Genomic DNA, 23,891 nt, shown 5'->3' on the forward strand with positions numbered 1-23,891 from the left:
CAGATTCTACACATTTCATCTAAGACAAGGAATGCAGTACTGTCCCTCCAACATCAGAGAAGGGGACACTTGCAGTGGAGGCGGTGTTCACACCTGGGGCAGAATAATGATCGATGGCTGCACCCCCCTCTGTGTTTTTGAGAGGAGTGCCATAACTGCAGAGGTACTGAGAACAGATCCTCAAACCCTATATGCAACTTTTTAGGAGTGCAGTTGGCCCAGATTTTCTTTTCTTTCCACTGCACATAGAGCTCAAGTGGTGGAAGAATATCATGAAACAAGATTCCAGCAAGTGGCCAGCATGATCACCAGATAAATCCAATCAAATGTGTGGGATGGCATTGCATTGCACGCAAACAGTAAACTCCTCAGTCACTTGGTGAGCTAAGGTCTTGCTGGTGGAAGAATGGGATTTGTTTCCACAGAATCTTATAAGCATCCTTATGTTGAGCGTGGTTCACTGTTGTCAGGCCTGTTTAGCCATTGGAGGGATTCATATGCCATGCGACCATATTTTTGAGCATCTTGTACACACTTCTGTACAGGTGACCCCCGCTTAACGCTGATAGTTCGTTCCGGAAAAACAGCGCTAAGTGAATCCGCGCTAAGCGAGCGCCATATTCCCATAAGGTAACATGTATTTGTGAGTTGCGGTCTATTCCACAGGATATTTTCTAATCAATAATAAATGGTAGTGAAAATATGCACCAATGTCTATTAAAAATATTTAATATTCAAAATTTTGTACATATAAAATATTCTACATTATATACACATATAATTATGAGGTAATTAACTAACGAAAATCACGAATTTATTAATTCAATGGCCCTGAGCTCTCGAGTTTTCGTATCTTTGGACTGAAAAATGTGTCAATTTTGGGTTGTGCTTTGGCCCTCTTCCTCTCATTGTACAATGTAGGGATTCATTTCTTTCTTCAAATTTCTTATTACCTTGGCACTTCGTTCCATGTCAGGGTCGTTCTCCCGGAAATAATCACCCTTTTTTTCAAAGTGTTCAAAAGCTTCACTAAGTCCTTTTGCAGTCAGCGACTTCGATAGTATCTTGATCATCATCTCCCACAATAGCAAGCTCTTGTTCTTTTATAATTTCCATTAGTTCTTCATTAGAGAGGCCATCCCGGTCGTTGTCGATCATCTCTTGTACGATGTCTTCGTTAATTTCATGTAATCCTGCTTCTTTTCCGAGCTCAACAATTTGTGTTTTAACATTTTCAACAGAATCATCAGGTTCCTGGGAATGCTTTATGCAATTTTTCCAAACTTTCCTCCACACTCCATTCATGGTTTTCTGAGTCACTTCATCCCAGGAACTTGAAATGTTGTAGATGGCGGTTTTAATGTTATAGGATTTCCAAAACTCCTTTAAGCTCGGTACATTTTCAGTGTTGATGGCTTTAATAGCTTGGGAAAAGGTGTTCCTTATGTAGTACGCTTTAAATGTTGCAATTACTCCTTGGTCCATTGGTTGGATCAGAGACGTAGTGTTTGGAGGCATGTAAAAAACTTTTATGTGATTGTTCAAATCTTCTAAGCCCTCTCTGCTTGGGTGTCCTGGCGCATTGTCCACGATTAGAATAGCTTTATAACCAATGTTATTTTTTGCACAATATTTTTCCACTGCAGGACAGAAGAACTCAGCATACCAATCAATGAAAAGCGGACTGGTTACCCAAGCTTTTTTATTAGCCTTCCAGATTACAGGTAGGTTTGATATAGCTAAACCTTTAAGAGCCCTTGGATTTTCGGAATGGTAAACTAAAAGGGGTTTTAATTTAAAATCCTCCGCAGCGTTACCACCCAACAACAAAGTTAACCAATCCTTCGCCGCTTTGAAGCCTGGCATGTTTTTTTCTTCTTTCGATATGAAACTTCTTTTAGGCATTCGTTTCCAAAAAAGACCTGTTTTATCTATGTTAAAAACTTGTTGGGCAGTATAACATCCCTGTTCAATAATTTTAACAAATTTTCTTTTGAATGTTTTGGCTCCTTGTTGATCTGCACTTGCAGTTCTCCCTGTATTGCTACGTTGTGCAGGTTATAGCGCTTTCTAAATCTATCAAACCAGCCCTTACTAGCGTTAAATGGTTGTTTATTGCAGGAAAAGTACTGTAAATCAATTATGGTGTGACTCATGGAGAATGTTTATGGAATTTCCAAAACAGTAAAACAAACAAATTTTATGTACTTCGGGTGACCACAAGGTCAGAGGAGTTCAGAAGACAAGAGAATACTGTACAAGAAACAGCACCGCATTTAGCACTCATGGGATTGATTGTGTGAAAAACATTTCGCAAGTTATAGTTCCCACGGTAAAACAAAAGAAGAGATAGGGAGTAAATCTATTTTTAGTATATTTCTATTACAGGTCAGAACAGAAAATGCAGACTTCGTAACAACATATGACACTGGATGGTAAATTTTTTCAACTTGTGTACTAAAAAAGAATTTCTCCCTTGAAACTATCCACACCAAGAAAATAAGAGCATATTGAAAGTTTCAATTTTGTACATAGAGTAGAAATTATAAAAATAATTACTGTAGTTAATTTCATGGTGGCTATTTTCTCCTTTTGCCAAAAAAAAAAAAAAAAAAAAAAGGCGACCTTTTTGGTAATTCTTGTACATCCCCTATAAATGTCCCTTATACCTGTCTGAAGTTTTTTGCTGTCTCCTCATTTCATTGTTATTCTATGATCACTACCATACCAAATTTTGGCCCACTTCATGAATTACGCCATGTTTGTTTTCTAACACTATTCTGTTTCTGTTAATTTTGTCAGGCAGCATAGTCATTTATAATTTGAATTTAATTTTATCAAACTTGTGCCTAGTTCACTTTAGGGAAAGTGTGAAGTAGCACGAACATGTTGACCAAGTTCTGTTTTTGTGTAATTGTTTCTCAAGCCTAAATTTATGGATCACATTCTAGTAATGATAATTCTTAAAGGCCCTTCACAGTTCTAGCACATCTAAGATTTTTAATTGTTCCCCCTTAATATACATAATAACCACCATATCAAAGATTGTGAAATGTAGTGATACTCTATCTGGATATGTGCCTTTTTACGTTTAGACTGGTGTCTCTGTAGCCAGGTGGGAAGGAGCAGCAGCAGTGCATAGCACACGCGTCTTGATTAGACCGGAGTTCGAGCCAGTCACCACCAAATATGGAGGATGCGGAAAGGTCAGGGAATGACCACCGCATATCCCGGAGCAATATGGCCTTAGTTGCTAATGCTCCTAAAAACCAAACAACCAAATGTTTAGACTTATTTAAACCTAGTGAAATTAATTTAGAAATTATTTGAAATGTGCACTGATACCTGTTGAGAAATGAAGAGTTACTTGGGTAACAACAGAAAGTTAATAAAATTTTATTTACAGATAAAAAAAATAACAATATATACACTAGTTTTACAATGTCATACAATCACTTTCACTGTGTTCATCAATAGAAGGAACATGAGACATATCTGTTGTGGTTCCTAATGTATGTTTTAGCAATAAGGCAACTTCTTCAAGAGGTGTACGTATACGCAATTCCTTTTCAGTCATCACATCAATCAGCTGTTGCACATCTTGAGAAAAATGCTGTATTCCATCCATGTATAAAATCTGTTCGGAATTAAATTAATTTAAATGCTAATGGCAAACTACAATAAAAAAAAAATTAACTGCTTAACTACAAAACTGCATTTTCTTTTTGTGATAACTTTAGTTTTATTTTATACAAATAATACATATCATGTCATAGAACTGTATCTCTCTAGTACTTTACAAGTTAGCTTAGGCTGTAAGTACATTTCCAGTGAACCAAGAAAATGTCAAATGACTTCTTTTTTTTTTTTGTTAATTACAAAATGATTTTGTAATTAACGTTGTTTGACACTAAACCGTCGAAATGCTAAATGCAATTTAAATCCAGTTAACCAAATTTATATCTATATCAAGTACAAGCATAATGATTACAGCTATAGTGAGCAAATAAAGAAGAATTCATCAAAAACAATGCATTTTAAATAAATTTAACATTTATGACAAGTATAACAATTGTGAGCTTCACAGAAATAATGAGCAAAAATTAAATGGACTAAGTTATGTGTGAAAATAATCATTTCTCTACTTTCCAAGAAAGTCAAATTGGTTTGAGAAAGACATGTGGTAAACTTGGAATATGTGATAATGTAAATTATTCGACTCCTGTTTTCCACTACTCAAGGCACAAATGCACAGCAAAGCTTCCAAGGCAATCACTGGCATCACACACTATGCTGTAAGTTAAAAAAAAAAGCTTGCTTTTCAAGTTTGTTATATACAAGTTAAATGACAATAACTGTCATTCACAATAAGGTGCAACCTATGAGAGACACCACTTGAGTTCCCTAATTATGGGAATGTAAAGTTTTCTTTGGCTGTATATAATTTTTTTTTTATGTAAACTCCAAACACGAGAGGTATTAGAACCTATACTACTGAGTACCATGCTTGGGTTGGAGGTTGAGAAGACGAAAGATATTTGTTGACATTGGACTTGAACTTCTGTAGAATGTAATTTTCAGGAAATATGTATGAAGGAAGGTTGTTCCAGAAAATGACAGTTGAATGAATAAATGAGGAAGATGAAAAGTTGGTTCTGTGAGTTTGAAGTTGGACAGTAAATGGCTGGTGGTGGCACATGTTTGGACTGTTTTGAAAGAGAGAGCGAGAATTATAGAAGCCAATTCAGAAGAACAGTGCCCATGGAAGTATCTGTAGAAGAGGCATGCAGCAGAAACAGTACATCTATGAGACAGCGAGTGGAGAGACTCTGTTAGAGATGAATCATTAATTAACCTAACTACCCTCTTCTGAACGGAATCAAGAAGCCTGAGAGAGGTTTTGGGAGCACCACCCCAGATGTGGGAACAATATTCTATTGTAGGGGCGGATTTGCGATTTGTACAGAGTGAACAGCTGTTTGGAAGAAAGGTAACACTGAGAGCGAAAACCAAGTTTTTTAGATGCAGAGGAAGCAATATTTGTAATGTGCTTGTGCCAAGAGAGATTAGAAGTCAGGGTAATCCCCAAAAGAGATATATCATTTTGCCTAGAAATCGGAGTGTCACCAAAGTTAAGCATGAGAGCAGAAGAATCCTTTTTGCGAGATATAAGACAAGACTGAGTTTTAGAAGGATTGAAATCAAGTTGTCTTTATCCCACTGGAGAATTACCTGGAGATCGGCATTTGAGGAATTGGTAACAGATTTTCAAGAAGTTGAAGTTGATTGAGCAGGGCAAGATTTCTCAAAATGGAAAGTGGAATGCAACGTGCTATCATCGGCAAAACTATGGATAGGATTTCCAGTCAATGAAAGAAGGTCATTAATATACTAGAGGAAAAGAGTGGGGAAATGAACTGAACCTTGGGGGGACACTGGCATTAGTGGAGAAGTTAGAAGACAGAGAACGTCTTTTTCTATACTATGACAGTATCCATTATTATAATCCTATGGACCACAAGTCATTCTTAGCAATTACTATCTGCATCAAAGGATATGACTGGAAGAGGTTTTTTATTTTTATAGGACAGAAGAGAAGAAAATACACTGGTCAATATTAAGGATAATAACATAAAAAGTGCTATTAAATTATGATTTTATTGATTTAGGTAGATTTCAACAGTTCAAAGATGAAGTCAAAACATATTGTGTAACAATGGAAAAAAAGAATATTGTTTGGGAATATAAAAATGTGGCTATAATGAAAGGCCAAGTATCCTATGGTGATTTGTCATTTGTCAAGCTTGGATTATGGCTTCCTGGACTTCCATCCATATGCCACTATTTCATGTTGTTAATATTTCTTTAACCTGGGTTGGTCAATTCATCACAACAACATGTCGACTTTGACAAGTTAACAGATAAAATATAGCAATGACCTTTAGCCTCACAGCGGGGATGGCATCCCCAGCATGAGGAGGTAGGTTGCCCCATCTAGGAAACCTCTGACTACTTCTTCAGAAAATTAAAAAATAACAATTCTTGACAATTCTCTATTAACAAAAATACAGCTTAACAATATGGTTACTATCATAACACCATTTCAAACACAAGAACGCACATGAGCAATCCACCCTCGCTAGACACAAGCCACCTCCTTACAACACACTCTATCTGCTGCCATTCGCAGACAAGCTAACCTCAAACTGTTTGTTCCTTTACCTTAAAGCCCCAGCTCAACACCATCCAGCAGCCTCAATCTAGTCACCATAATCCGTCCTTCGAAGGAGATCCTCAGCTCTCATGTGGTCTGGACAAATTCTATCAACCGCTGTGCAGAAGGGGAGTTTCTTCTTCAACAGTTGATGCATTTTGATGAATCGCCATTTTTTTTACAATTCCTATATGTATCTGTCATATAGGCCATACTCCTATATGTTCCTATATGTATCTGTCAAAATTGGTCTTACTGTTTCTTTGTCAATGTGAAACTGTTCTGCAATTAGCTGAATGCTCGTCTGACAATCTTGGGCACAGTCTCAAATTTTTTCTGCATTTTGTCTGTTATTGAAGTTGGTGGTCTTCTTGTCGTGAATCTCTTCCCATCCCTTTCTGAACCATTTGTACAACATGACTCAACACAATACACTCTCCATAACATCTCCCAAGTTTCTGCACCATTTTTACCAAGTTTCACTAAAATTTTAATAACAATGCTTTGCTCTAAATTACAATCACTTATTTTTGTGCCAAAGAGTTACAACACTGATTCACTTAGAGGCACAGTTAAATCAAAACTTACCCAACTGCAATGTAACAAAAACTGATCTGTGCAGCAAAACAAGCTATAGCACGATATGAATGTTGTTGACATGTGCAGTAATAAGACATTGGTAAGCAACAATTCTCATTTCATTTTAGCCACACCTTATGCTAAATTCAATAAACCATTCAAGTTTTTGAAAGTTTATTCAATAATTTGCCAGTTATTGCTGATGTCATTAAACAAGAATTAGTTAAGGAAATCAAAGACTAGTAGAGTGATGCTGCTACAAATATTTCAAATGAGGAGGAACTTGTTCTTTATATGAGATACATAGATAAAAATAGAAAACTGCAAGATGCATTTGTTTCCATAATTCTGTAACTCAACAGCTGCAGGGTACTTTGATACATTAGAAAGCAAAATGGACAAGTTATTCTTACCTAGAAGACTGGTAATTGGTTAGTAGGCAGTGGAACAAATGGAGCAGGTAACATGCTGGGAAAACACAATGGGCTAGTGGTAAAATTAAAAAGAGAAAGACATACCAGATCTTATATCAATACCCTGTATTGCACATAAGTGAAATCTGGCTGGTTGAAATTGAAACAGTGGTAAAAAAAAATGACATCTTATGCCAGAAATTCATCAAAAAGACTGAAAGAACTGGGAAAAGTAGCAGCCATGCTACAAACAAATATCTTTAACTTCAAAGTATCTACATTCAGTAAGGTGAGTGTCTAATAGAGTGAAGCACTGACTGCACTTGTTAACTACTCTGCAATGGTAATGCATTTGGAGGAAACAGGCAATGGAAAAAGGGATGATGCTGCAACATCAAAAGGCTCGTTAAAGAAAATGAAGACATACTTTGCAATACAAATCTATTTTCTCTTATATTTTTTAACTTTATTCAAGCAACTGTATTATTTTTTTTTTTTTTCAAAAGGAAAACCTACTACTTAGTCAGACAAAATACCATGTAGACAATAGCTCAAATGCCCTGAAAGAAACGAGAGAAGCTCCACAACATTTTAAGAAGAAATTTTTGGGTAATATAAACAGTCTCAGTGTATACAATGGTATTCAGCTAATGCATGCAGAGAACTATTTGAATGATGAACAAAAAACATTAACAGATGAAGGAATAAACTACTTGATAAAAAGATATGGTGAAAATGAATCAAATTGCTAAAGATATTTGTTTGTAGATGTCTCAGCATTTGATACATTTACATGGCCCGAAGACTTGGAAGAGCTTGGGAAGGAAGAAATTAAGATTTTGGAGAAATGTTTCAGCAAATATTTTGATGATTATGAAGAAACAGTTTCAATAAATTTGATGAAAGACTGGTATGAGTTCAAAGTTGTGAGGAAGCATTTAAATACACAAGATCTTCTTGAAAGAACAATGAATAAGGACAGGTTTCCATTTCTCTAAAAACTTCTTGAAATTGTAGCTGTTTTACCAGCAAGTACTTCATGTGAATGACGTTTTAGTCAAATGAATCTAATAAAAGGGAAGTTAAGGTCATCAATGAATCCCTCCACTCTGAATGATTTACTGTTGATACATATGAATGGCCCTTCTCTGTGGGACTTTATTCCAGATAGATCAGTGGATAAGTGGTATTTTGAAACCATGAAAAGATAATCTGGAGGAACATAAGCCCTTATGTAAATGAACTGTAAGTGGTTTAGTGGCATACATTTTAAACACATGTAAAGGAAAGAATATTTCTGTATAATTATGTGTAAGGTGTAGTAAGAATTAAACAATGTATTTTTGTTTTGTCATCATAACATTTAACATATAGTTTTTTAAAACATCACCTATAAAAATATTTATATAAATTGGACAACATGGATAAGAATTTTTTTTGTGGCTAGTAGATTTAAGTTGTAATGCTTATAGCCACTGTCTTTTACTTACCAGTTATCCATTGTAGCAACCTGTCATGAATGCAACACTTCAATTTAAGCACATGGATTTCAAGTGGGATTGTGTCAAAAGCCTAAAGTAATTTTTTACATCTCAATCTTTTGAGACTATCTCACAATACCTTATCAGGTTGATCAGACAAGTTTCCTTCAATAAAACCATATTGTTACTATTGAAACAACCCTGCATTGTGTCCTTACCCATAGAGCCCACAATTTTTTGTTCTGCAGAGTCAAACTTGAAAGTCTAATAGCCCAGATCACTTTTAGAACTCTGTGTGCATGGAAGAGACATCTGCACATTTTCAATCTTTGAGAACTTCACCTGAGTCCAAAGATGCCCCCACTATTGTTAAAGATAAGAGTTTAGTGACTTCCTTACTACTTCTTTCTACCAGATTTCACACACAACTAGATTTTTGTGCTGTCTCACTTTTAGTGAAGAATGCACAAAAAATGGTTTTCAGGCATTACAAACTATTGAGCTTCCTTTCACTATTACCATCCATTATATCCTGTTAGATCTTGAGCCATTGTAAGAATGTCTTATTTTATTTTAATGCTTGCATGATACCATTGATCCACATTCCCCTTAGTTTACCTCTGAGTGTATTATCATTCATTTTAATGTTTGTACACATCTTAAAAGTTCTTGTATGTCACCATACAGCAGATATTGGCAAGATGTGCTCAGGGTAGTGATGTTTCAAATGAACAGGAAGCTAATGCTAAGGAAACAAGTTTAAATAACTTTAAGGGAGCATATCAGGGTAGTATACTATACAAGAACACTTAGTCTTAATAGTGTCTACAGTACTGTAAGCAGTGCTGTAAATAAAATGAGTGAATTCAAACTCCTGGCTAGGAAATAAGTGCTGACATAACAGTGCTAAGAGAAACAGGGGATGATAAATTTTACTATGATATGTGCAATATATTTAGGAAAGATAGAACAGAATGACTGGTAAATATGGTGGAATTATGCCTGATTTTGATAATAAAAATCAGCCTAAGTACAATAAAAGCATTTGAAGCTTCAGAAGTTATGCATGCTCCAGCATTGAATCTGTTGGTGTGAGTTGGAATAAAAAAAAGAAGTATAATGAGAGTCAGAGTAATCTACAGCTCAGAAGTTTATAATGAGAGCCTCTACAGGCAGATGAAATGAGCAAGAAAGAGTGAATGTCTTATTATGAGTGGTTTAAATTTGCTCCTAATTGATTGGAGCAGGTGGAAGAGAAACTCACCGTGGGGAAAACAAAATTTTTAAATCAGCTAAATGATTATTATTTGTATCAGCATGTTAGAGAAAGTACTAGGAACATGACTGTGACTGTTCTACATCTGATCATCACCCACAAACGAGACACAGAACTGACAGTAACGGAACCAGTAGCAGATAGTGATCATGGAGTTCTAAGCTGATGATCGGAACAGAAGCAGCAGTTTTTAAAGGCAAAGGAACAGGTTTTCATTTCAAGGAAGGAGGCACAGCATGCAATGGGGCTGGCCATGGTCTTGCCCCATGGCATGCATGGCCACAAGTAAGGAAGTTATGGGTTTAAGTCCATATATAATCAAAATCCATGCTATAATCAAAAATACACAACCCACTGTGAACAGTAGTGCCAAAAAGCTGGCTGCCCTTGATAATTAATTCAGTATATTTGCAGTTGCAATGAATAAGTAAACTTTTCTGGCTTTGGTTGTATTCAGAGTAAATGGAAATGTATTTATTAAGCCAGTGGTGGCGATGGCTGGTCACCTGACAGGGTAATCCTCGAAAATAACAATCATCATCATCAGCCATTTTCAATCCACTGCAGGATGAAGGCCTCTCCAGCAACTTTCCAGTTCCTTCTGTTTTGAGCACTGGCTATCCATTTACTACCCACAAACTCATGAATTTCATCTATCCATCTCCACCTTTGTCTTCCAGGTTTTCTTCTAGCTCCTCTTGGGTACCATTCTGTTATTTTCTTAGTCCATCTGTCATCATGTCTTCGAGCTACGTGTCCTGCCCAAGACCATTTTAGTTCTTTAGTTTTGATAAGAATGTCCTTTACTTGAGTTTGCTGCCTAATCTATGTGTTTCTCTTCTTATCTAACAGTCTGATTCCCAATATAATTCGTTCCATTCTTCGCTGTGTAGTTAGCTCCTCTTCCATTCTTTTGGTGAGTGCCCAAGTTTCACTTCCATAAGTCATGGTGGGGAGTATACATTGGTTCATTATTTTACGTTTCAGACAAACTGGGATATTGCTCTTCAGTATGTGACTATATTTCCTGAATGCTATCCATCCAAAATTTATTATTCTCTTGACTTCCAGCCATTTATCATTACAGTTATTACAGGTTATTACAGCTAAAGGCCTCCGTAGCCGAGTGGTCAGGAGCGGGAGTGCAGTAGCACACGCTCTTTGAGTAGACCGGGGTTCAAGCCCCTGACTGCTGAATACGGTCGATCTGCCAACCCGCACTGGACCAGCGTGGCAGATTATGGTCCGTTTCCTTCAACATGAATTGTTGAGGAGGCTTCCATCCTGCAGTGGGTTGATAATGGCTGCACTTTACTTTTACTTTTATTACAGCTAATAACTTGTCCCAGATAAGTATATGACTCCACCTTTTCAATTACTGCTCCTTCAATCATTATTCCTTTTCTGTGGTATACTTGTTCATCATTACTTTTGTTTTAGCCATATTCATCTTTAATCCAAAATCCTTACTAACTGATTGCATAACTAATTAAGATTTTTCTCTAATTCTTTGGGATCGTGGCTTATGACCACAATGTCATCCGCAAATCTTAAATGGTTTAGGTACTCTCCGTTCACATTGACTCCTTTCTGTGACCAGTCTAATCTTCTGAAAGCTTCCTCAAGGGCAGCAGTAAACAGCTTCGGAGATATTGTGTCTCCTTGTTGAACTCCTTTCTCGATTTTAAATTTCCTACTGTATTTGTCTAGTCTAATAAAGGAGGTAGCACTCTCATATATTTTCTTCAAAATCATAATATGTGGGGTATCTATACCTTGTCTTTCCAGTGTATTTGCAATTTCGGGCAATGTTTCCAGTGAAACATTTTCCAAAGTTTCCAAAGAAACGAAAAGAACTGAAGCCTATGACAGCTACAAGCTGATCTGTGATAGCAGCACAGAAAAGGCTATAGTGGCAATGGCTAAATAATAGAAATTGCTGGCTAAGAAAGCAAAGAATGGGGACAAGGAGCTTTTCAGATGTGAATACAAAGAAAAGGACAAATCAGCCAGACCCTTGTGTAATGAGTGCAGGAAAATTATATAATGCTGATTATGGACGAATTGAATAAGCATTGATATTTACAAATGAAAGATACTTTGTGGTGAGGAAAAATGGTAAACAAAGTTGGGAAGCATGAAATTAGCAATACTGAAACTACAGAAGATAGTTTATTGGTAAAACTATTCAGTTATTTTGAGGTAGATGGTAAGAGACTACTCACTTTCCAGCAAACCTTCAGCTCCTTGCAGTGCACTAACTTCTGATTCCTTGTGATGAGACATGTTACATCTCTTTGGGATGCATCTTTGGAACATCATTGGGACTTAGCAGGTTCTAGCTTTGCATCTGCTTGTGCAGAGTGATTGGTAAGTATGATCAGGGCCTGTTATGTCCAATACTGGCAAGTCGCCTGCTGGCTGTGTTTTTGCAATAAGTACCTTGTTGAAATAAGTGTAAGTGGATGTAGTAGATAATAATGGCTGCTGGACTTGTTCTGGAGAAAAGTAGGGACTGCAGTAGAGATCTTCTGGCGAGCCTGCTAGTGGTAGATAACAGTGATCTGAGAAATCTATACAGACTGGGATCTTTCTGAGCTGCAGGATAACTACAACAGCCTCAACCTCACCTGAGCATCTGGATTTCTTCTGGCCAATGGGAAGAGTGGCCGAACTATATATACAGGGTGTTTCAGTTAAACGTTTCAGAACTTCTAAGAGGGGTAGGGTACATCCTGACAACTCGAAATCATATAGCAATGTGGGGTCGGAAATGCTTTCCTGAAGCGGTGTTGTACACAGAAGTCGTCGTGCGACGTCGTGCAGCACAGATTCGATTTTCGGTCAATGTATGGGCCGGTATTATGGGAGATCACCTCATCGGACCTTACCTGTTACCGTGTCGTCTAACCGGACCTATCTACTTGATCTTTCTGCAGCAAGTATTGCCACAACTTTTGAGAGATGAACAGATTTCTGCATCAACGCAACAGACAATGTGGTTCCAACACGATGGAGCCCCTGCCCATTATAGCGGAGATGTTCGTAACTACCTGGATGTCACATTTGGTCAACAGTGGATCGGACGTGGTGGTCCCGTGCGTTGGCCTGCTCGGTCACCCGACCTATCATGTCTTGATTTTTATTTCTGGGGTCATATGAAATCGCTAGTTTATGACACCCCTGTTGACAATGCTGAGGAGCTGGTTGCAAGAATCGCAGTAGCTGCCGAAGAAATTCGAAATTCGCCTGGAGTATTCCAGAATGTTCGGATGTCCATGCGTCGGAGATGTGAGGCGTGCATTGTAGCCCGTGGAAGAAACTTCGAACACTTACTTTAATCCATGTACCTTTTGCTTCTTTTCATGTATTATTAAAACGATTTCTCACTTACGGTCTCTTTTCTTTATGGTGCTTCTGTGTACAACACCGCTTCAGGAAAGCATTTCCGACCCCACATTGCTATATGATTTCGAGTTGTCAGGATGTACCCTACCCCTCTTAGAAGTTCTGAAACGTTTAACTGAAACACCCTGTATATAGATGCTATGGTGGACTTCGTAACTTACTAAGACTGCATCTACTTGCAATGAATCAAGCTTTGTTTTAATATTTGCATCATCGCTTTGTGAAGTAATAACTACTATTTCCTTGTGAGGCAAGAAACTTGCATCTTTTGCAGTGCACCACAACTCAATGTTTGCACCTCCTTGCAGTGCAATAATTTCCATTTCTATGTGACAAAATCTATTGTGTCTCCTTGCGATACATGAAAATGTGATTTTGGTACTCCCTTAGGACGCATTAGGTTCTTCTCTTGCATCTCCTTGTGCAGAAGGGTTGGCATGCACGACAGGGTCCTCTTATACCCAGCTGTTTGTCTGCTGACCGTGCTTTGGTGTATGTTCAGTTCTTCATGGAATTAAGTGTGTTTCACAGGAGTGGATAACGATGACTGTCTGCTACTCTCTAGGCTAGTTTGTAAGAAAATAGGGGGCTCCAGTGGAAGGTTGGACCTCCCAGCAAGCATGTTGGTGGCAGATAGTGGTGATAGCTGAGAAATACAAGCTGGGAGCTTCTTGGCTGCAAGATGGTTACAGCAGTCACAATGTTAGTTGGGCATCTGAAATCCTTCAGGCTAAAGGGATGGGAGCAAGCATATGAGCTGCATGCATTTATGGAGGTGCTTGTTCACAATGAGCTGCATGCATTTATGGAGGTGCAGTGTGGAAAGCTGGTCTGGTAGCCTTCACTTTAGAGGATAATGTGCTTCATTGATTTAGACTAATTATGCTGAACTGATTTACTTAACATGTGATGGCAGGTCTCATCTTATTTCTGTTGTTAGGACTTATTTGTTGAAGCAGCACTCATGTAAATTTATGACGACATTAAGCTTCCTATGTGATGGCAGGTCTCATCTTATTTCTGTTGTTAGGACTTATTTGTTGAAGCAGCACTCATGTAAATTTATGACGACATTAAGCTTCCTAGCACATGAAAAACAGAACCACATGGCCTTCAATGGTTGAGGGCATGCATTTGAATTATGTACATCCCATTCGTTTGCTCGACAGTAGGTCTCTGGCTCAGCTCCACGTGCCAGGGATAGTGGCCAACTAATAGCTGTATAGTAGCGGGGCTGCCGGAAAAGTTGGTTGAGACCACCCAGTTTAGGAAATTTAAAAAAAAAAATTTTTCAATATTTTTTTGCAAAAACTGTTTTCCTTTTTCTTTTTGCCAAAAAACAGTGAAATTTCAGAAGAAAAACACACAAGATTCTCCATGTTTAGTAAATGTGAAAAAGGTAACATGTTTGCCTTGTGTACCATATATTGATGTGATTTTTGGGTCCATATCAATTTGGTGTGCAACAGGTTGGTCCATAACAGTTCAGTTAGACAATTTGATGTATGATAATTCAGTGTACATGACAATTTAGTTAAAATCAATTAGGGCTATAACAATTTGGTAAGTACAGGGTTGTTAAAATTAAAGTATCCCTATGTAGAGGGCTCTGGAGCAAGTTCTAAGGCTCGTACTGAAGAGAAATTTGGACAACAGGTACAATAAAGAATGCACTCGCCATTTATTGGGAAAAAAAATTAGTTACAAAATTAGTCACTATATGGTGCTGTGGCAATACAAATCACTTGAACAGCAATACAACTGTTCAATGTGTCCTCTATTTTGGTCAACAACAGTTTCTATTTGAAGAACAGCATTTTCTACAGCAGAATGTAACATGTCAAATGGAATAGCCAGCACATGACGTCTAATGCTGTCCTTCAGATCTGCCATAGTTTGATATACCTGGTTCTTCAAAAAACCCCACAACCAGAAATCACATGGGGTGAAGTCTGGTGATCAGGGTGGCCAAGATGTCTGGAAACAATGGCCGATGACCCGTTCATCTATAAAGTGTTGCCTTAGCAATCTTTGGACACAATGATGGATGTGGGGTGGCACCATCTTGCATGAATATGGTATCCTGAAGGCACCCACGCTGTTGCAGCTCTGGTATTGCAAAATTTGCCAACATTTCATAATATCGCTGTCCAGTGACAGAACAGGTACAGAGTCGGTGTTACATATTCAAAAAAATATGGCCCAATCATGAATGTGGCCGTAAATCCACACCACACTGTCACTTTTGGACAATGCAACGGGACCTCTTGGATAACTCGAGGGTTTTCTGTTGCCCAAATGCAACAGTTGTGCATATTCACTTGTCCATTTAAGCAGAAGTGGGCTTCATCACTCCAAGGATGTTCCATGGCCAAGTGACATCCACTGTCATTTGTGCCAGAAACTGAAGTGCGTATGTGAAACGAATATCCGCATCACCATGTTTTAGCTGCTGTAGCATGTGCATCTTGTAAGGATAGTACCGCAACACCTGACACATTACTAGCCTTACAGTGGAATACGGCAGGTCCACTTCACGAGAAACAGCTGGCACACTTGCGCTACCACATGGAGATTGACTTGATAAATCCCCGACAGCCATAGCCACATCTTCAACATGAGAGGAGTCCACTCATTTCGACCTCTATCTGGCTGAACACCAAGATGTCCTGTCGCTTCAAATTTTGCAATCATTTTGCAGGCAGCACAAAGAATCATAGGTCCACGCCTTATGTGCTTCTGACATCGGAATTTTCTGATAGCCACAGCTGCGTTTTTGCTGTTCTGATAGTACAGCTTCACTAATAGCACCATTTCCTGCAACGTTGTTGGCATTGCTGCTGTAGTGCAGGCAAACATCTACTGTATGATTTTGAAGAGACTGCTTTGCTTTTATACAGTACAGTGGAACTGAGTAGTGGCACTGTGGCAATAACTTATGATTATGCAAATAACATAAGTTATTTGCATAATCGTAACTAAGATAGTTACGCGCCATACAATGCCAAATTTTGTAACTATTTCCCCCCCCCCAATAAATGCCAAGTGCATTCTTTATCGTACCTGTTGTCCAAATTTCTCTTCAGTACGAGCTTTAGAACTCCAGAGCCCTCTACATAGGGATACTTTAATTTTAACAACCCTGTACAATGATTTGGCAAATTCTAGACAAGAATTCGGCATTTGACAAAGCAAGACCGAAAATGCAAACTTTTAACATGTCATGCTGTAAATAGTTAATTTAGTGATCACAGTATGGTTCTTGTTTTTGATAAAGCACACTAACCATTTTCATTTTTAGACACATTACTATATATTCATAAAGTGCCTATTGTCTTTACCACTTCTGCATGTAATAAACTCAACTTCTAGTGGATGGATTTTCATAAAACTTTACATCTGGCTCTTTCAGAAAGATTTGCTGAGCCCTCCTAAATCTTATTAAAATTTGAGCAATAGAAGTCTGGCAGTTATTTCTTTGTCTATCCAACAACATATAATAATGCCACTTTCTGTGGATAGATTTTCATGAACTTTTATATCTGACCCTAAACATGCATTGAGACCTCCCAAAATTTCATTAAAACTGGAGCAATAGAAATCTGGGCTCCCAAAACCAACCATGTACCCAAGCCTCTGGATGCCAGTGCACGTTCCTGGAATAGCAGCATGAATTATTGTCAGTTGTTATGACAGGACAGAGGGCATGCTAAAGACAACAGGCTTCACTTTACACAAAATAAATTGATTAAAAAATAAATTGTTTCCTTTTTTCTATTATTTTCTAAATTTCTTCCTGTCTAAGTGACCAAAATTTCACTTGATTCCCCAAACCTCCTACTTCATTGATTTTTTTAATTTCTGGTTTGTATGTTATATACAACAAATTGTTGTGGTCATCAACTGTCTTTCACCAAATTGTTTTGTACACCAAACTGCCATGCACTGAATTCTCAATATACACAAAAATGTCAAAAAAAAAAAAGGAAGTATAACGACAGCAAGCAGTGCACTGAAATAAATGCGAAAATAGATGTAGCATTTCACAGTGATATCATACATGCCAAATGTTTATTTGCATTTTTCTCATAGAATATAATCTTTCTCTGAGTAATGCTGATCATGCAGGCACATTGTCTAAATATGTTTCCAGACAGTGAAATGGGGGGGGGGGGGATACTGCTGTGGAAGAATAAAAACAACAGGCATTATTGATGAAACTGCATGGATTGGGAAAGAAAAGGTAGTGATAGCTTTGAAAAGGCTACTTTTGATTGCTACAGATGACAGCAATCAAAGTGAGTCCAAGCCATATCCCATTGTGGTGATCTTTAATAATAAAAAAATTGCCAAATCAAAAGCAGTTTGCTCCAATGGCAGCACTGGAAAGTGCAACATTGAGCATCTTCTGAACAACCTGAAAGCACACAGAATTCCTTAAAAAAATACCAATAATAAATAAATATATAATATATATATGGCACTTAGTGCTGATACTGTGCATTTTATTCTGTCAGTGGAATTTCATTTCTTGTGCAATGTGGACATTACAAAAACATCATGTTTTTCCAAAAAATCACCTGTTTTCACTCTGTTTTTTTTTTTTTTTTTTAAAGTAAACTTCTACATCTTGCAGAAAACTTGTTTTGGGCCAAAAATCTGTTTTGCCTCCTACTTATAATTTCCTGTTATATGGCAGCTATATCATCATTACTTGAATTTATTAAAGGTTCATAAAGCATTATCACAAGTACTTTGATCTTCACCCTTCCCATTTACAATAATGTGACTTGATGGGTTCTTCTAAGCAATGGAAAGAAATTACATTCTATCACTGGTTACTAGGGCATACAACAAGCTGTACTATACTTTCACTAAAATTACAGTTGAGATCCAGTAATCACAATAAATGGTGTATTTTAAACACACCAACCACTAGTCCACCAAAGGAACAGAATTTCAGCTCTGCAGACAACAAAAATCTCTCCCCCCAAAACTGTAGACCCCATCCTCCTTTCCTGCACAGCAATATGCAGTGTATATGCTGCATATCCCATAAGCAAGAATAAGTGGAATTTTATTCCACTTATTCTTGCTTATATGGGATATGCATAAAATTTAATAGTGGAATTTTGTTCCACTTATTAAATTTTACTCTGAGCTGGGACATGCAGATTCACAAATGGAGCAGGCTCAAGCTCAGCTAAGGCAAAATGTCATAAGGCCAGGCTGACTTGAGTGCAAAATTTCAGCCCATGCAGATCTCTAACATATGGTAAAGAGCTTAAAACTAATGACATCACGGTGATGGTGTCACCAAATTATATTAAAAGATTAATATAGATAAAGGCTGATGATGTCATTATGTTGCAACTATTGATGATATGTTGGCTTTAAGAATTTTATTATGGTTACATGATTAATACAAATAAAGACTAATGATATCATGATAATGTCATCACCTTGCAGCTATCGATGAAGTATTAGCTTTAAGAATATTTTATCTAGTTACAAGTTTAACAGAGATTAAGATTGATGCAGTCGAGAGGATGATGTCACACATGTTAAGAATATACTGTTAGTTAATAACGTAATTCTTATGGAAATTAGATATGAAAGAAGAATTAATATATTATAAATTAACAAACTTTGCTGAGAGGAAGGAATTACATATTATCTTAATCTGTTTTCATGAAAAAATAATAACTGGCTGAGTCCCCACCCACTCCCTAAAGAAGAGGAATTTCCATGTTGGTCAGCTGCTTGTTACTGGGACTGATGACAGATACGTACTCTCATTGCAGAGAATAAGACTGCTTTTAGGTTCTATATCATTGCAATACTGGTTGTTAGGTACAATACTAGCTTAAGTAGCCAACAGTGCATCAATAGAGCAAGAATAACAACTGTTTGTAAGTATCAGTGTTTTGATAATTAATGGTTGTGGGGAAATGGGAAAGAAACCAAGAGTTAGGAGGAATTGCGATTGCAAAAATTACTGGGTTTATGCCTCATTTTGTTGGAAAAAATTCACCTTATGTTGGCTGAAAAGTGGATAATTAAATTTCCTGTCAAGAGTTTGTTTGTTATTTGGTTTTTAGGAGCATTAGCAACTAAGGCCATATTGCTCCGGGATATGCGGTGGTCATTCCCTGACCTTTCCGCATCCTCCGTATTTGGTGGTGATGGGCTCGTCCTGTCAAGAGAGCTTTTTTATTATACAGTTAGATAGTTTTTGTTGCAAGAATTTTGTTCTTTCTTTTAAAAACTTTAGCATTAGCATTAGTTCAGGCATATGACGCAAGAAAGCAAGCTTATACAGAATGAGCAAAAAAAAAAAAAAAACACTTCCCATTTCACCCATCCATTTGCTCCAAAAGTTTGTCCAGTTCTTCCTTGAATTTCATTAAGTTCACAAGTGATTACATTCAATATATGGTTGTACACAGAATGCTGATGTTAGCCAATGGGTGGACGAGCAAGTGAGTGTGTTCAATCCAATTTTCATGTTTCATAGAAAACAATAAACACAACAAAATGAAAAACAATAATTCACAGAAATCCCTGCTCCCTCTCTCTCAGAGTTGGGCTAACTACAGCTCCAACTGTTGTTTTTACAGCACCTCAGCAACTTAGGCCATTTTGCAATAATATGCTATGGTTGTGCAAGTATGTTCATGAGTCAATTTGCATATTGTTTAGGTTTAAAAACCAGGAATAACCTTCTGCCTGAAATTAGCCAATTGCAGGCCCAACTGAGGAGAGTTTTCAGAATTTCTCCAGTCTCTGAAGGGATTTGAACTCAAACTTCTCCAAACTAAAATAATACACTGGAAGACCAGTTTCGACTGAAAAGGTCTTTAAGAATTCCTCCAGTCTCTGAGGATTCAAACCTAGACCTCTCTAAATGAATAGGGCGTCTCTGTAACCAGGTGGGCAGGAGCAGCAGTGCATAGCACACGTTTCTTGATTAGACCAGGGTCCGAGCCCGTGACCACCAAATACGGAGGATGTGGAAAGGTCAGGGAATGACCACTGCAAATACGGAGGATGCGGAAAGGTCAGGGAATGACCACCGCATATCCCCGGAGCAATATGGCCTTAGTTGCTAATGCTCCTAAAAACCAAATAACGAACAAACAGCTAAATGAATAGGTAATGTATTACTCTCACATTTAGTTCTTATAACAAATGGTTAACTCCGATTGTATCTTTGCTTACATTTTAGTAATGTAACTTTAAACACTTAAACATTCCTCCTCAATGTTAATTTCTAACCTCAAACTCTAATTGGTAATTGTTGTTGTGGGTTTTTTGGCACAAGAGCATCCTGGGCCATATTGTGCCTTTCCATTATTAACTTATGACTGAGTCATTAATATGATGGTTATCAGAGACTATTATATATATTTATGCTTTTCAAGTATCTAAACAGTGCTTCAAAATTTGCATTATTGCCAAGTATGTGTAGCAAAGTTAAAGGTTCGTGGAGATTGGATAGCAAATAAAAACTGGATTTCTGGTTACTTGAGTATTGAGGGCATTCTATTAGAATGTTTGATTGTTAGCTGAGTCTGACAGAAGGGACATTGAGGTGGGTTTTCTCCCATAAGCAAGAACAAATGAGTTGTATAAGAGTGACCAATACAGTCTTGCCAAAATTACTTCTTCTCGTCTGCTTTTCCTGAAATTAGAAGTCCACAACTGATATTCTTTTTTAAGCTGAAATAATTTATTATTCGCTTGTGTTTGCCACAGATCAGTCCATTGAAGCCTACATGCTGTTTTAACAGTGGATTTATAATCAGTGTATGGAACTTTCAGTACCTGGGATGCCGACATATCCAGGAATCCAGCAGAAGGTGACCAACTGGTTGGATGTTTGATATTGGTATAATTGAGACCATATTTGTTTCAGAATGGGATGTTGGAAAGAAGTAGTAGATTGAATGGCAGTGACGGCACTTAAGGAGTCGGTGTATAAGGAGAGCTTGCTTGAATTGCTGCTTGGTTACGTTATCTAGAGATAGTTTTATTGCATACCATTCTGCGGTATAGATACTGCATTCTGTAGGAAGGAACACAGCTATTGAAAAAGCAGAAGAAATTGCTGCAGCACCTACAGCTTCATCCGTTTTGGAGCCATCTGTATAAATATGAAATTTCTCTGCGTTTTCTAAGGCGTGGGCTTCACGAAGCTGGAAGTTGTTGTTTGGCAGGGAGCCTTTTCTCCATCTCAGAAAGAAATTATCACAGATAGGTGAGTATTGAATCCAGGGATGCTCAGGAGGAGCAACGTCTTCAAGGATATGCTGCAGGTTAATATTCCAACTAAGCATCAGTTCTTGCAATCTAATACCCACAGGGCAGTTTTAATTAGGTTTATTACGGTATAGCATTACATACTGAGGGTCAAACAGATATTCCCAGCAAGGATGAGATGAAATACTTTTAATTTTTGCAGCACAGCTACATAGTAAGGATTTTCATCTGAAGTGCAATGGGGGTTCATTTGCATCAATATACAGGCTGTGGACTGGAGACGTTCTGAAAGCTCCTGTGGCTATCCTTAGGGCACTATGTTGAACAGTATTCAGACGTAACAAGGAACTGTTTCTTGCAGAGTCATAGACAGGTGACCCATAATCTAAGCGGGACCGGATTAAAGTTTTATAAAGATGTGAGAGGGAGTGTCTATCAGCATCCCAGGAGTTAGAGGAGACAGCTCTAAAGATGTTTATTTTCTTTAGACAGGCCGTTCTAAGGTAGGCTATGTAATTGGAAAAATTAAGTTTACTGTCTAGATATAAACCCAATAAACGAAAAATGTTGGTAAGAGGAATCAGATTGTTCTTTAAATATATTTCAGGATCTGGATGTAATTTTCGTATTTTACAGAAATGAATTGCAGTCGATTTATTTTCTGCTAATGAATAGCCATTCTGTTGTGCCCAAAATTCTATTCTGGCTATGGATAGTTGAAGCTGACTTTCAATGACATTCACAGTTTGTGACTGACAAGAGATAATGAGGTCATCAGCAAAGATGTATGATTCAACTATTTTTGGTATGTCTTGTGTCATATTTGTAATCCTTATTGTGAATAGTGTTGGAACCTTGCGATACACCCTCCTCTTGTTCAAATGATTTTGATACACTATTCCTATATCTGACCTGAAACGTTCTGTAGTGTAGGAAGTTTTGTTTGTTTGTTATTTGGTTTTTAGGAGCATTTGCAACTAAGGCCATATTGCTCCAGGGGGATATGTGGTGGTCATTCCCTGACCTTTCCACATCCTCCGTATTTGGTGGGCACGGGCAGGAAGTTTTGTATAAATTGGGGTAGCTGTCCCCTCAGACCAAAGGTCCTGGAGGATACCATATCGCCAAGTGGTATCAAAGACTTTCTCAATATCGAGATTGACCATAACCAGATGTTGTCTCCTGATGAAAGCATTGCAGATGTTTGATTCTGCTTTAATCATCACATCTAAGGTTGAGTGGTTTTTCCGAAATCCATACTGGTTTTGGTTTAGCAGATTGTTTGTTTCCAGAAGCCACATTAGCTGCCTGTGGACCATTTTTCCTAAGACTTTGCCTAAACAGCTAGTCAGCAATATCGGTCTATAATTATTCGGTATAGTATGATCCTTACCTGGCTTCGGAAAAGCCAGTACAATTGAGTGACGCCATGAGTGTGGATAAGTATTTTCTAAATATATTTGGTTATAGAATTTCAATAGGGAACTTATCTTTGTTATTTAACTTTTTTAACATTATATAGCATACTCCATCCAGGCTGGCAGCAGTACTTGATGTTTTATTGAGAGACTCCAAAAGTTCCTTTAGCATGAATAGCTGATTGTACAGGTGAGATGCCTTAGTATAAAAGTTTATTTTATGTTGTTCTGCAGATGCCTTAATTTTTTGGAAGGTTTGGCTGTATGTGAACACTGCTGATATACTGGTGAATGACTCAGCTAATGCATTTGCTATTTCTGTTGGAGCAGACAATTCCAGCCCTTTCCAGTTCAGGATTGAGGCTGGAGACTGCACGAATTTACCATTAAGTGCTTGATTTTCTTCCAAATGAGGCTGTTGTCAGTGTCCTTGGTTATGGTGGAAGCAAAACTTATCCAGGCATCTTTTAAAATTAATAAAATTAGCAGTTGTAGGGAATTTGCGAAACAAATTCCAAGCTCAATTTTTTGTCTGTTTAGCATGCGTGCATCCTGATTCCACCAGTAACTGCTCTGTTTGCATTTCACAGGCAAAGATTTAGGTATTGCGGAATTTGCAGCTTGTAATATCTGATTCGTTATGTGATCGGTGACACTATCTATGGGCTGGGACTGGACTATTTCATCATCAAACTGGATTAGGGAGGAATATTCATGCCAGTTTGCCTTACAAAATTTCCAAGTGGATCGCTGCAATGGAGACAAGTTTATTTGTGTTTGAATATTGCAAAAAATCGGTAGATGATCACTGTTTAGTGGATTATCGAGAACTGACCACTC

The 23,891-nt window shown here is 37.6% G+C and overlaps 1 protein-coding gene across 1 annotated transcript in view; it reads right to left on the reverse strand.

The window, feature by feature from the left end:
* Positions 1-3,436: 3,436 nt before the first annotated feature.
* Positions 3,437-23,891, reverse strand: part of LOC150076861 (nuclear exosome regulator NRDE2) — a 117,485-nt gene continuing 97,030 nt past the window's right edge. The window contains exon 11 of the mRNA XM_090385704.1: positions 3,437-3,637. Within this exon, the coding sequence (XP_090241830.1) occupies positions 3,437-3,637 (201 nt within the window). The remainder of the gene's footprint in view (positions 3,638-23,891) is intronic.

The sequence above is a fragment of the Mastigoproctus giganteus genome, chromosome 12, assembly GCF_048544385.1.
Source record: "Mastigoproctus giganteus isolate SK-2022 chromosome 12, ASM4854438v1, whole genome shotgun sequence".
Lineage (NCBI taxonomy): Eukaryota > Metazoa > Arthropoda > Arachnida > Uropygi > Thelyphonidae > Mastigoproctus > Mastigoproctus giganteus.